General features: G+C 47.9%; 2 protein-coding genes across 3 annotated transcripts in view; one reads left to right on the top strand and one right to left on the bottom strand.

The window, feature by feature from the left end:
* Dysc (whirlin protein dyschronic) overlaps positions 1–15,215 on the bottom strand; it is a gene marked incomplete at its 3' end in the record, with an annotated part of 66,103 nt that overhangs the window by 4,740 nt on the left and 46,148 nt on the right. The window contains exon 12 of the mRNA XM_078190751.1: positions 1,580–1,804. Coding sequence (XP_078046877.1) covers positions 1,580–1,804 — 225 coding nt within the window. The remainder of the gene's footprint in view (positions 1–1,579; positions 1,805–15,215) is intronic.
* LOC144475184 (uncharacterized) lies at positions 6,670–15,125 on the top strand. Of its 2 annotated transcripts, XM_078190810.1 has the most exons (3): positions 6,670–7,274; positions 13,066–13,147; positions 13,559–15,125. In XM_078190810.1, the coding sequence occupies exon 3, from the start codon at positions 13,593–13,595 to the stop codon at positions 13,776–13,778; it is 186 nt and encodes a 61-aa protein (XP_078046936.1). In that variant the 5' UTR covers positions 6,670–7,274; positions 13,066–13,147; positions 13,559–13,592; the 3' UTR covers positions 13,779–15,125. The 2 variants fall into 2 exon arrangements, with proteins under 2 accessions (XP_078046936.1, XP_078046935.1); XM_078190809.1 differs by lacking the exons at positions 6,670–7,274; positions 13,066–13,147 and adding an exon at positions 7,517–7,766.

Genomic DNA, 15,215 nt, shown 5'->3' with positions numbered 1-15,215 from the left:
AGAGAGAGAGAGAGAGAGAGAGAGAGAGAGAGAGAGAGAAGACAGAAATCTAACTGGGATAAATTCATGCCGAATTGGATGATCTCAACCGATGGCTCGAATCGTGACAGGACGATAGTTTGATAATTGGTGACCTTCAAGTAGACTTGAAAATCTGTTTATCGATTACCCGTTGCACACTCTGGCAGAGTATACGTTCATCTTTTTACAATCATGGATCCAATAGAAAATTAAGGGTATATCACCGATTAGATAATAATTCGATAATCGGACCATATCGTAGACTCTATTAAATTTAACTTGAACGTTTCAATTGTTTCGAGAGATTAATATTTTCAAAGAGAATTTTAGTTTTGCCAGGGTGGACGCGAGTTTGAGAAAGACAGCTCCTGAGAGACCGTCGAATAGATCAACACTGCCGGAACATCCCTTTCATCTGCCGGAAACTAAAATTATCGTTGGAGACATTTGTCAACCAACTATTGGCACTACTCTTCTAGTTACGCTTCTATCGCAATTACTTGGCGATCGTTCCGACTGGGAATTTCTAGATCCTAGATGTCGTTCTATTTAAATTTACTATTCTCTATCGACGAATATAACGTTGGATCTACGGTCTAGACTAGAGGAATGAGAGTAACGATGAGTAAAGGCTAAACTCGATGCAAATTTTACGCAAATCCCCCGAACACCTCTTTCGTTAGCTGTGATTTCACCCGAAAATTATAGAAAATTTTCGCAACGGCACTCCAAGAAAATGTAATCGGTGTACTTCGTCGGTATCTCGTATCTCGTGTCTCGTGTCATGAAAATTAATTGGGTACCAAACAAAAATCTACTTTTCAAAAAGCGAATTATCGAGGACGCTGAAAAATCAATCCAGCTCTCCTTCTCCCTCCCTATCCGTTCTAAAGCCGATAAACAGCGTTGAGCAGTGAATTGTCTCCCGTGCCGGGATCGTTTGGACGCGACGCTTCGATCGCAAAATTGTTCAAGTTCGAGCCGCGAGAAAGGCTCGAGGATCGAGGAAACAAATATCTACTCCGGATCCTTAAATCAAGAACCAAAAAAAGGAATAACAGTTGGTAGTACCTTGCAACCTTTGGGTATTCAATTGTTATCCCTATTAAAAATTTGGACGAGTCTGAAAACATTTCTGAATTTTGCGTACGGTAAAACCATCGGCTCCAAGCTAACCTCTCGATCCTATTCTATGTCGATTATCGGTCTAATTCGTTAAATCGATTTTTCAAGAATTCTCGAGAAGATTTCCGCGCTGGAAACACTCCGAAGCGTCGCAATGCTGCCGTTAACGGAACACTGGGCAACGCGTGATAGCTTGAAAAAAAACGAAGAATATGGAGATGAAAGGACAGAAAAAGAAGAAGAAGAAGAAGAAGAAGAAGAAGAAGAAGAAGAAGAAGAAGAAGAGGTAATAATAGTAGTCGTAGTAGTAGTCGTAGTAGTAGTCGTAGCAGTAGTAGTAGAAAAAGAAGAAGTATCTGTGCGTGATAAATGTAGACGTGTGTGTGTGTGTGTGCACGCGCGCGTGTGTGGTTGGTTCGATTATAAAACTTACGAGGGGCCTGGCGCCCCAGTACCAGGATTTGACTCGTTGCGTCAGCCCACCGAGCAAATGGGACCTCCAACCACCGAAACCTCCACCACCTCCACCTTCCGAGCTCCTTTCCTCCCTTCCTTCGTCCTCATCCTCCTCCATATCGCGATCCCTTTCCGTTCCGCATCCGCGTCTCCCGTTACCGATCATCTCGGCGTCGCTAGCATCGCAACCACCGTCGCTCTCCTGCGTCGCGATGCCGCCGCGCCGGGAGAAAAAGATCGGTAAAGCCTTGTGTTAGCCGGTATATGGTTACGCGCGCTGCTTCCCTTTGCCCACCATTCCGACTCCAGTTCTCTCGGGGATGAATAGTTATTTATCGCGGGATCGACTTTTGAACTGTCCCCCACCCACCCCCACTGTTTCGTAGCCATTCCGTCGTCGGGTGTTTCCGAGAGCGTTCCGAAAATTTCTCTGGGCTGTGGCGTGACGCGGCGACAGGTTGTGGGTGGTAATAGGAGTGTCAAGGGTGCAGTGTTGGTAGAGACGATTGTCTCGGGTGTATCGCGGATGTGGCAACTACTGAAAAATACAATGGATGGATGTGGCAATATTTGTAATCGAACATAGAAGATGTAATTTCTCCGTCGCGGTGAACTCTCCCAGCGCCTCAAGATTTATTTAGTTTGGCTGTGCGTAATGCTGCTCGATCGAGTTTGTTTCCATCGATTGCCCTACCAACGCGTGTTCTACTTACTTTTCGTCGATTGTCCTATGCTATTTATTTTCACAATTTCAATCGAGCCGTGCATTAGAATTCCCCTGCAATCGTATCGCCATTCCTACGACATTTTTCAACCTTGATGATACACGGAGCAAACGAACGAAAAGCAGAAAGCTCGTTTATCGAGAGAGAAATAAATTCTCGGCACAGGACGAGACATAATCGTACAAATATTTGAGAAGACAACAAAATAGAACAATTATAAAAATACGAACGAATGAAACACTAGCAGAATGGTACACGTTGATTCCTGGAACGATTTGCCAATCACCAGACACACGATTCACAGATAGGAAGAGCAAATTAAAGTACATTCGCTCGTTCGCGTTCGCTCAGCAGCCTCCACAGATTTCTTTGAAACGGTTTTGCGAGAATTCTACCTAGACGTCGAGCGATTACGAATAGCTGCAATTAGTTGCGTCTTGACACAACACCAATCAGTCTGATTATCTTTATTTATCGAAATAATATGTGTCGCTCGGATCAGACGGGTCGCGGGGACGGGTCGCGACGGGATGAGATGCGATGGCGCTTCTTGCCCACACGTTTAAATCACCGAGTCGCGCGAGCAGTACTGCTCATTGTTTCAAATGAATGACACGCAGCGTCGAAACAGGTTGATTCTATTAACCAGGGATGAGACGAAAGCTCGTATCGTCGCGACGTTTCAGCAGCATGCGTCGATCCATTATTCATCGGGACCAGATTTATTCGATATTGGTCGCAGTTGTATCGAGTAATTGGGGCGCGTCGCGTGCCTTTAACGAACGATTTCTTTTCTCGCGAGATCCAGCAGCCGCGACGTAAGCGCGCGCGCGCCGCTCCGCCAACGCCTCGTGAATGCTTCGCAGGCGACCAATGAAAGGCAACGCGCTGCCCAAACAGCGCGCGTTTCACTCGGAATTAGCTGGGCACCGTTCGTGTTGCGATAATTTGTTCTCTACGTTCGCGTCCGATATCTAGTCGAATTTCGAATCGTAACAGATGTCCGTAATTAGCGGTCGCGAAAAGCAAGAGCGCGCCGCGTTTCGCAACAAAAAGGCTGTTCGCGAGGACAGAGAGACGATTAGCATCGGTTCGGCGATTAATCGCAATTAAGCGTGAATCGGCGACCGTTTCTCTAGATCTTTACGCGGAATGGTCTTGGATCGGTTGTCGGAACGCCAATGCCCGCGAATAACGGGAACGCGCGATCACAAACGGCACGAAGCATAATCCGCTTCGTGCCGTATTCGTGTACTGTTAAAGAATTCGCGTTGCAATAGGCTTAATTAACTAGGGTAATAAATATCGGGCTGGATTCTGCGTACCCACGCAGGCGCGCACTAATCAACGGTTTGCGGTCGCGCTTCGCGCTGTGCGCGCGAGCACGAGCAAACCTTTCCGACACACCGATCCGTTTGTCGCGCGAACGGATTATTGGTGGACTGGCTGCAGATCGTCGATGGACTTGCGAAAAGAGACCATTTAAAGACGCGAGCGACGCGCATTAGAATTCTATGCTGTGGTAAAATTATGCAAATATAGGTACGGACAGCTTGCGTAGCTTTCGCGATACAGCAATTTCAGAGAGCAATTGATCGTTTACGAAGAAAGGACGGTCGCATCCTCCTTAACGATCGGTTTTATTTGAAGCATTAAAGAGTAGAGGTTTTCATGAACTGTTCGAGGAACCTCCGTCCGTTGTATCCGGCGCACAAAGAGCGGACACTGCGGAACAATTTATCAGAAACGAACTGTCAGAGTCTGTGGGAATTTCGCGAAGGAATTCCTGGGCAGCGAACCATCGCTGCTTCAAATTTCCTAAAATCTGCCCAAGCTGTTGAAGCAACAAAGAGGAGCGGTACACAAACGATAACCGTCAGTTCGATTGCAGCAGTCGCTTTCTTTCCCATTCCGCGGTCGCTCGATTGAACGCCGCGTCGCACCGCACCGCACCGATGCGATCACCATGGTCGGAATAAATTCCGCATCGTGGCGCGGTGGTCGGGCGGCAACATCAACTGACAAAGGTAACTGATTCTGCAATTAAATCGATTCGTGGAGCAAGCTTTTAACCGATGAAAGATTACCTACTCGTACCGGCCCCCCTATCATTTTTCCTTTTCTTTCGTTCAGCTTGGACGCTGACCCCCGTAGTTCTTCGATATTAATTGCAGCTATGCGTACACAGTGAGTCATCTCGAATGGGTACGGGAGGAGGAGAAGGAGCAAGGGCGGGGGGAACACGTAAGGAGCAGAATGAGGGGGCAGCAGAGAAAAGGTATAAAGGTATAAATGTATAAAGGTGTAAAGGCGTAAAAGTGTAAAGGTGTAAAGGTATAAAGGCAGCAGCTAAATAGAAGGATGATCCGCGGATTGAACCGGTTCGGAGATAAGAGATAACCAACGGCTGGTCGACGCGGCGTTCGAGAAATCGATCAAAAGAGCGAGACTCGTTCCAATTTTCTTGCCGGGGCCCAGAACGGTCTCCTCTTTTCTTCCGTTTTCTTCTCTCTTGGCATACTCGCGCGCAGCTTGATCGCCGACAATCACCGGCCGAGGTAATAAATTCTCCGCCACTTAAGTCATAAACACGAGTCGAGGATCTTATTCTTTTTCTTCCTCGTCCGTCTCGTCCTCTTCTCGAGAGTTACCGAACCGATTTTCTTCATTTCGCTTTTGGTCGTCTTGTTTCAAAGACTTTGGCATACCGTCGACATCGTTCAAAGTTCACTATGGAACGAGTACGTGTAGCATTGCCCGTCGCTGTTGACACTTTGTTCGCGAAAATCTTATCGTGCGTTTTAATTTCCAACATTATTTAGAAGCTAGGCGATTCCGGAATCCTTTCGGCGTCTTTCGAATACCGATGAAATTGTTGATGGTAGGACCGTTCGAGAGAGCTTCTCTCTCTCTCTCTCTCTCTCTCTCTCTCTCTCTCTCTCTCTTTGCGACCGAACGAGTCTGCGCTACAAGCAGTGTTGGAACAGTCATCCCGGTGAAACTTTCTAGTCGGGAAGATCAATTATTTTAGTCCGGGATGTTTACGGAGGGAATTACCGGTTTCCATCGCGATTGCGTCAAAAGAGTAACGTTCCAGTCTAAAAAACGTGACCCTCGTTCGAACCATCGGTCAGCTTCTAATTCAGTAGCGATGGAATAGGGCAAATGCAACTGCAGCGGGCAGCGGCCACGGTTACCCACTAACCTTAACCGACTGCTCGGAACAACGACAATAATGGCGAACCGATAATAGGTCAGCGCCGGAGAAAGTTTTCGGCTTGTCCGTTCAGTCGCGTCGCTTCGCGTCGCGTCGCGTCAGCGTCGTTCCGTTATACACGCATACCGGGAAGACGAAGCGGGTCCAAAAAGCGGCACCGACAGCTTGGCCGACGCCCATCTTGTCTCCGCAATGTCTCCGCGGATCTGGGTCGATCCAAGTTCTCACGTCCCAGAGGAATTAACGCGTTCAATCTGTCGCTTTTTGCGTCTGCGAACGATTGCCGCGAAGGTCACAGTCTGTCCAAGTTCCGGTCGTATTCGTCCACTATGTTACCCGCGATCCTATCCTATTCTATTCTATTCGGCGCAACTAGCGATACGCTTGCCGTCGCCCGCCGTCGACCAATACATAATTCTCACCGAGAGAAACTATGATCCTTCTTATTTTCTGGTCGCTCGCCCCGAGGCGATTCGCAGCAACGAGTTAAAAACGATTCCACGGATTCGGCATCGGTTGGCTAGATCTAGATCTAGATCCAGATCTAGATCTTCTAGATTGCCTAGTTTTCGGGGGCCGTACCGAGCCAGGCCGAGCTGTTTCTCCATCGACGTCGACAGATTTTCCGTTAACCCTATCTTCCCATTCCCGTAACGCTATCGTTCGCGAGAACAATTTTTCTAAAGATTCCACAATGAACGGATCTCCTCGTCACCGCTTGAGAGGTCGCGCCAACATCTTCGAGTCTGCCGCAATTTAACCGAACCGGAATCGGAATAACGATGTTGAAAAAACGTTGTATTAGAAGACGATACCAATCTCGCCTAAATCGATGCAATAGATTCCACGAACGCGAGTCTTTGTGCAAAGATTCCAAAATGCATTTGTCTTTTCTCGTCCATGTTTCGTATTCGTCGCGTATCGACGCGCTTCGTTGTCCTAGGATCTCTGTAGGCCATAGCAATCGGGGAGTGTGGTGCAGTCGTTCTTGCATTATAGAATGAAATTGAATCGTCCGTGTCCAACGCGCGTCGGCCTGCTCGTTACGAGCGCAGATCGTTTAGTTCGTATTATTCCACCGCGTCGTCAATATCCGACGCGACGCGTAGTTTGCTGTTAAGACGACCGTGCTTTTTCCTTGTGCGGTGTGCGCGAGTACGTTAGGTAACCGGGGACATAAGTTACCTAACAGTAGGGGCGACTTTGCTGGCGAGTTCCTCGCTCCGGTAACCTCGAAGCGTTTTGCTTTACCGGGCTGTTTCGAGTAAGAAACCTTATTAAATCAAATTCTACGTTTTCAATTTGAAAAGTCCAGCGTGGCAATCCAGGGACTCCATCGTCTCGATCTGTGATTCGCGTAATCCATCTAGCGACCAACTCCGGATATTTCATTCGGATTCCAGACTGGTTGGTGGCCGTTGGTTTCCGTAGCGGTTTATGAAAACCAAGAACCGACGATAGGAGATAGCCTCGACGCTCTGGGTGCACCGTAATGTGTACGGAGCGTGTCGGACGCTCCTAACGTTCTGCGCCGCGCGACATCCGAAGTGTCGACTCGTCGACGTTCCTCGGACAGCAGCGAGCCACCTCGCCGATTCTTTGTTCGACGCCGCTCCTCCCGTTATCATCCCGTTTTCGATGTCATCATGCGGAGATCGACGCTTCCACTCGTCGTTTTACTTGCTTGCACGCGGTTCTCCGTACGCGTAACCCATCTAGTACCTACACACGTATGTATATTCGTGGATCGTCGGACAACCTGGCAACGTTGTAAGACCAATACTTCCACCTTCTGCCCCTCTCACCTGTTACCTGTCTGCCCCACTCGCCGCGGATCGCTACCTCGCTCTCTCTCTCTCTCTCTCTCTCTCTCTCCCTCTCTCTCTCGCTCGCTCTCTCTCGTTCCCCGTTTCCCTTCCGTTTCGTTTCCCTCTCGTTTCCGTCTTCGTTCTGCCAAGAGATTCGCTCGTCCCCCAGGCCGCAGTTGCCCGCAGACGATCGGCTAAACGCGAACCGGAGAGCTGGCGCACCGTCGTATCGCACTCGGTTTCTGAGTCAGTTGTGGCGACGCCGTCAGGCTGCGTGCTGTCGCTTCCATCTTCGATCTTGCTCGCGATCCACCGTTACCGATACTTTCGATCATACGATATCCGTCGGTTGCGCGTGGGATCACCTGCAGCTCCAACGAACGGATTCGCTCTATACCTCCGGCTACTTTTCAGGTGAGTCTGAATAGACGAAAACCCGATTGACAGGCCAAAACTTGGCCAGTTTTAATCGATTCCTCAATATCACCTTTCGAAGACAGGTCTGTTACGATTTTTCACAGTTGCGCAGATTTGCAAACGGTGTTTCGCAATCTTTTCTTTCCTTCGATTGCGGTGGAGCTGTCGAGTTTCAGATTTCATAGCTTGGCGTGCGATAAAGAAAAGAACGATTGTCGGAATCTTGTTGCTAGAGAATTTCTTCGTCCGTGTGCGCGCGCGCGCGTATAGCGAAAGATTACCGTAAGACGCCAGTTGTCGTAAGGAAAATTCGAACGAGGCTGATTTCACAACAATCCCCCAAAGGTATCGCATTCGACTAAGACCGTTGGATCATTGGCAAGTTATTGGTTTCCATCGGCACGCGTAGACCATTGCTCAACATTCCCCGAACATGGAACTTTCGAATCCCGTCGATCCTTGATCCATAAACTCGTTAAAAACTGCCGTTTCAAGGATACTGTCGGAGGTCCCGTCGTCGCTGGAAACGTAATCGAGAACCGGGAAAGACGCGATCTAGTCGTTTGTGTCTCGTGTCGGTCAACACCTCGCGCGTTTCAGCGTTGCAGCAGCGTTCCGACGTTCCAGCATTCGACACTTTTCCATCTTGTTCGTCTCGCAAACGCGCCTTTGACGATCGACGGGTACTTGTAAATTCATTTTGTATTAAATCCATAGAGACTTTTGTAATTTCGAGTAAGGAGATTTCGATAGATCTATGACAGGTTTGTAACGAAACCAGAAGGATACTTGGTCGGAGTATTTAACCGCCACTGTCATCCACTCTTTCTGCCATATAGGCACTCGGTGCCGCGGAATATTATTTCCAAAACGATTTCTGAATATCGGTCGAAAGTAAACTCGGGAACGTCGAGTAAGTAGCTTGTTGCGTTGGTCTCGGAGCCCGTTTTCTTTGAACCGTACTTGGTTGGTCGAGCGGATAACGCGTTTCGCGATTATCGTTCGTTTTCCTCGAGACTCGTTGAACGGTCCGGTCTGGTGTCCGGTTCGGTCCGACCGATTTCATAACGATCGCCGACTATTATCGACGCATGATCAGCGGAATTTCCCGCGATACGTTTGATCGGGTTCGCAGGCTCGAAATCCCGCAGTTTCGTAGTTTCGCAGGCGAACGCCGACCAGTGTACTTTGTAAAATACTTTTTGTTGCTGGTTTTGTGCTCTTGTCTTTGCTCTTGCTCTTGTTTTTGTTCGCGTCCTCGTTCTTGCGCAGCGGCACGGTGGCGGGGTCTCTCCGTGAACTGTCCGTGTTAATTGCTTACTCATTACGTTGAAAAATAGTCGACGGGTGGGTTGTACGTTTCAATTTGAACTCAATTTTTTTTTTAATTCAAGCTCGAATGAGTTCAAGAGTGAATAAGATTCGCAAGTACTCTGTCGACGTTGCGTATCGCGGTTGCGATTAGTCGAGCTCCTGGGTGGTGGGAAGATTCGTAGAAAATTCGAACGATATGGAAGATAACGGAAGGCGGGAGAAAGTTGTTTCGGATTCGATACGAACGCTTTCGTACCGACTCTTCTCGCAAGAAATCGCAGTTTGTATCGTTGTAGTAATTTCACAACCAACAGTCCCGATCTATCGCGTACCAATTGTATCGTCATAGATTTATTTAATCGTTTACGCGATACATACGTATAACCTGGCACCAATTTCCTGTTACCGTGACTATATCTTATCGTTTGAAAAGCGAACCAATATTTAATTAGCGATTAACGTGAACGAGACCAAGAACATGAAATAATCTAGGTCTCGAGAAGTGCTGATTAAAAATCAATACCACTGCCCATTAACCATTCGAAATCCAAGTGTTCTAAAATGTTGATTTCGCACGAATTCTCGATTCCTGGGACAACGAAAGATCCGACGACGGTCCGCTGTGACGAACCGCGGTACGAAACCGTTGGGGATACGTGCGTATCGACGACTTTGCAGGGCACGAACAAAGAGCAAACGCGTACGAGTCCGATCGCTAATATCTACGGTATGTCTCGCTTCGTCGTTTCTAAAATCATTGGACGCGGTCTAATCGCGAGCTGCGACGCGATAAGAAATAGTCGACTACATATGTATCGTATGTATGGATAGTTGGCCGTAATTATTCTTGCGTCGAGTTTTTTTAATTACGGTCTGCCCAGTTTTCGAGGTTTCGATACGACTCTTTCATCGTTTCGCGATTGGAACGCAAACGTGTCGTCGCGCGTCACCCGGTATCGTTTAATCCTGCATCGGTCGTCGACAAAGGCGCGGATAATCAACGTTATCGCTTTCCGCGCGTTTCATTGTTGTTTCAGCGAGCGACTGCGGGAATCGCGGCCTCGCCAATTTCGCAACGACTCCTTTTTCTAGTCGCGTTTCTTTCCCGCGGTTCTCGTGTTACCTCCTTGGGCAAGGGGCGATATTATTAAATAGATCCGTGGCAAATCGAGCCGACGATCAACCGTGCCGTTTTACATATTTCTCGCCGACAATCGACTGCTCCATCGTCATAAATCAACCGTAGATCCATCGCAGTCCCCAGCCGAAAAGATGTTTCCAGACCGCCGGAAGAATATTACCGTATCTCGTATGGTTTATGTCACGCCATGTAATGCTGCCAATGGGGAGACACGAATTTTTCTGAGTGTTACCATGTTTCCGAGAGTCTACAGTTTCGTTGGTAGGTTATAGCGTAGGTTTGAGTAATTTCGGGAACGAGTTCTGGACAAAGTGACGTCGAAAAGAACGATGACTGGGGACAAGCAGCGAAAACGTTGCGCGGTCGTTGGCAACGTATCTGAACGGTTCGACCTGGCCATACGGTGGTGGCCCCCTCGGCTAACGTCTAACTGTTTATTCTGTACTGTACGGTATTCGCGGAGCACAGAGTGTGGGAATCCATACTTTTAACCGGTTCGATCGTCTCTTATCGTCCTGTGAGCGCGAACGCGAACTGTTCCTTTCACCATTTAACCAATCTGCCACCGTGAAATTCGAGGCGGGCGCATATCGATCGCGTATAAAAAGCACCGTAAATATCTATCTATGCATACATCGCGTTGCGCGTGGCTCGCGAATCCCGTCGTTCTCCGTCTGTTGATTTTCAATCGGTGCGAGAAGCAGCCTCCGGTTGCGGACTCGCGCACGTACAGTAATGATTCAGTTAATGTCGCCGAGTAGGAATCGAAAGTCGTCACAAACTGAATCCGAAGAGACACGGTTATCGATCCTCGCGGCTCGCCTTTGTAGTTAGGGACATCTCATAAAAGAGAGAGAGAGAGAGAGAGAGAGAGAGAGAGATGGAACGAGACTCGGGGCGAACGAAACTACATTGTAACTTGGAAAGGCAGCCGCCGCATGCCGCTGTAGATTACTATGAATACATACATTGTAACGCTAGCATAAAAACGATTACTTAACTTTCTTATTTCCAATTTTTTATACATGAAAATTTGTTTAATATATTGGTCAGATTTTTCCAATTAAAATGATACCAAACACGACATATTTTACACCGTATTTATTCATTATACGAATCAAGTATTTTATTTTATTTACGAAAAAAAAACATTTAAAAAACCGATTCGTAATTATAAAAGATGTATTAAAGTCAAAAAGAAGTATTAAAAACAATGCTACATATGATATTGTGTAATTCGAGGGACAGCAAGTGTAGACATCTCTACACGCCATCGGCCACGCGGTCGCGACCGCAAGTGAATCGAATCGTCTCGCGTTCGCGACAGGAGCTGCAGAGATCGCGACGACTTCGACGCGGTAGGTTTTGAGATGGCTTCGATTTCGAGAAAAGTATAGATATTAATTTCGATTTCGAGATAGTAGATGTAAAGATTGACTCGATTGTACTTGGACAAGGTGAGACGACTCGAATGACGAGTCAAGAGTGACCGCGAACGAGACGAGGTGTATACGTTCGCACGTCGGGAACCGTTCGCGGTTTGGTTAAGTACATTACGTTTATTCGCTACGGTAATAATATGCCAACATCGTGCAGCGGCTTCGATCTTTCCCAATAACCGCCGTTCAGTTTTATGGAAATTAAGCAGCTGCGAGTTATCTTCCGTTTCCCGTTGCTCGCTTTTTCTCGAGCGCAGGTAGGCATTCGCATGCGACGCATACCTGTCACCGATGTCGTTCAAATATATTTTCGTTGCCGATTATTCGATTATTCTTGCTTCATTTAATCTGATTTCATCCGAATCTGACCGCGCGACATTTCGAGCTTCTTCCACTTGTCGTTGTAACTAGAAACGGTCGAACGAAATCGTTTCCGCTGAAAATTCGCGTTTACAACGACTGTGCAGTCGATTCGCGTAAAAATATATTTTTGCGCATGGGGCATTGGTAAAATTTCGAGTTCGCGATACAAGGTAATTAAATGGTCGAAAGGATCGAAGTAGGAACGAGAGATCAAACAGGGATCGAGTCGTATTCGGATTCCTGGAACGACACGATCTACCATAGGGTTTTACGAACTTGTTTACGTCCGGTGTTCCCAGACCCCGCCGGCAGCCACCGACGCGACATTAAGAAACGCAAAATGACACAGCGACGGTATCGCGAGACTCGGGAAGCTCTCGATTTCTGAGTCTTCCTTTCTCTCTCCCTCCCTCCCTCCCTCCCTCCCTCTCCTCTTCTCTCCTCTCCTCTCCTTCTTTTTCTCGCTCTCTCGCACTCTCGTTGCCCGTCTCTTCACGGCTGAAACGACGCCGCTCTCACGGGCGTTGTATAATTTTCTTGGAATCGGACAAGAACTGAAAAATCGAGACGGTCGTAGGGACGGGACGAATGTAGAGAGACGTGACGATGGTCGAACAAGGAACGTTATTTACACGGTATCTTTGGTTCGAAGGCGAGGGGAAGAAATTTAATTTTGCATTTTCTCGGAATGACCGACAGCTGTGCGGAGTCGCTTCATAATTTATTCCAGTGGCTCCCAACATCGCGACGTTGCGCGCTTAACCAGCGATTGCTGAATTTTCGAGCAACTATGTCCGATTTCGAAGAAATATGTACAGTAACGGTATTTGGGCATGACCGTACCAACGTTCTTTCCAAGACTAAAAGTTTTCAGTAATTCTTGGCCGTTTTCAAATTCCTCGCGGCTCCGTCTTTCGCGACGCACGCGATACAACCGATACACGATACAAACGATATTTCGCTGATCGATGAGATTTATCGGCAGAGATTTCAGAACACCGGAGTACATATTTTTGGAACACCAATTCGCTGATTTCAGCTGGGTTGTTGCGCACGGTGGCCAATTCTCCACCACGACTCCGAGAAGCCGAGTCTCCCAGACCGATTGAGATTCGGATCAGGTGAGCCGGAATCTCCAGCCGGACGACTTGGCCCAGTGACATTCTCCGGCTTTTGTCACGTATCGCTCACGACCCATTGCCCTCGACCGACAATGACCACCGCTCTCGTTCTCGTTTCCTAGTTTATTTTTTCCCGTGCCCAACAAGCAATGCGACGTCACGGCACGCCACGCCACGCGTCACTTGCTGCGATCGCGCGTACATTTACCGAACCCGGAATGTTCATTCACCCACAGTTTTGTCCGCGTCTTTCAACCTTTCATCCTCTCATCTTCTTCATTTGCTTTCACTGTTCGACCGACGCAATGGCAAAAAAGAAAAAGAAGTTTATCGGACGAGCAAATTTATCGCCGTGCTCTATTCGCGACCATGCGCTAATCAAGGATGAACAGACAAGGGATTGTGTTTCAGGGCGTCGTAGAACGAGCAGCGCACCAGATCGGAAATGGAGTCGTGGCTTAGCGACGTGCAACGCGTGAGGATCCCACGGCCGAAATTCGGCACCGGGAATTCCATCAGACGGTCGAACTCGACGGTGCAATACGTTCGATCGGAGATCCACCTGCGGCAGAGCCAGGATGTGGTCAAAGCTACGGAAGAGCTTCGCCAGGCGCTCCAGGACAAACTCTGACATGGGGCACCGTAATTCATCGCGCCACGAGGATCGCCTTCTCGGGGGTCGCGTCGCATCGGTTCGCAGCGGTTGCTGCTCGAGCCCCGGTGCTGCGATACTCGTTCATCTCAGTTTTCTTCGAGAACAGGTACATCGCGCAAGCCTTGGCGAAAAATTGTTCGGTCCGTATGGAACTCTGTGCGGCATGCTGACAAGCGGCATTCCGGGCGCGAGCCGTGTCTTCGCGGGAGGAACACGGTAGGAGGGTGCGTTAGGTGCTGACAAGGGTGACTCTGCAGGATTTATTGGTCTGTTTTTCGAGAAGTTGGACGATTAGCTGGAGGTAGCAAAAAAGCTGTTGGGATAGTCGAAACAATTCGTTCGACTCTATTTTCGACTCTGCTACGAACTGTTCTAAATATTTTTGCATAGCGGTGAAAAGTGTTTAATCGGGGGATGGAAGAGGGCGGGGATTTAGATTCTGGACAGAGGCGATCGTTGAAGCTGCTCGTCGACGAACTACGTTTCTCGACCGTTGTCGAAATGAAAGACACGAAATATATATAGACACGGGGTGGTCTACCGTAAACAGTGGTGGGGACCCTGGACCTCCGATCGGACCTCCGTCTGCTACCTCCGGCTAGCAAGGAAACTTGCCGTCTGTCCATGATATACGCATCGTTGGCCGTTGTTCGTCACATCCTTCGAATCCCGCTGGAATCACCCGATCGTCGGATCAACGATGCCCGGAACAAGGAGGAACGTTTTAACGAACGTTGACGCCCTTACGAGCGTCTTCTCTCGAAAACTAGACCACACGGAGATCGCGCTTCGGCGATAGTCGCGATCCTCGCGATATTTCTTGGAGACGCGTTCTCAAAGTACGTCGACCTTGAAAGCTCCATAATCATCGGATAGCTTCGAACAGAGGTTTTGTTTTATGCGGTAAACATTGCTCAGCGAGTCTTTTTGTACGTGCATGCTAAAACTCTGGTTAGCCGAGATCAAAATAGAAAAACGAAACGATTGTGATTCTGAGAAAAAAAAAATTATAATCGATGCTTTTAAATTAATTTCTAATTATTTATCGCTTTTACCCGAACTCTACGCGAAGGTACTTCGGTAATCAGAGTCCTACCATACTCGTAACTATTCGCGGTCTGTGCCCGTTCGTTCAATTAGTCAGTATTAGCAGTCGCAGAATACGTGCGGATAACTTGCTCGCCGCGCACGCATTTGTACAGATTATTTCTTAACGTCTATCTATAACGTTATGAACGTTGTCGCTAAAGATTCACATTGTAATTGTAATTTTAATTCTAACTGTAATTGAAACTGTAATTAAATATTATATTCGTTCGCAAATATACTGCGACAGAATGATTGCAGAGGGGACGATTGTACTGCCCTTGCTGAAATAGGATAGACAAGATCAAAGAAATGGTGTAAAGAATA

The sequence above is a fragment of the Augochlora pura genome, chromosome 9, assembly GCF_028453695.1.
Source record: "Augochlora pura isolate Apur16 chromosome 9, APUR_v2.2.1, whole genome shotgun sequence".
NCBI classification, from domain to species: Eukaryota; Metazoa; Arthropoda; class Insecta; order Hymenoptera; family Halictidae; genus Augochlora; species Augochlora pura.
The sequence above is the reverse complement of the archived record's forward strand: the minus strand, read 5'-3'. Positions and strand labels throughout refer to the sequence as shown.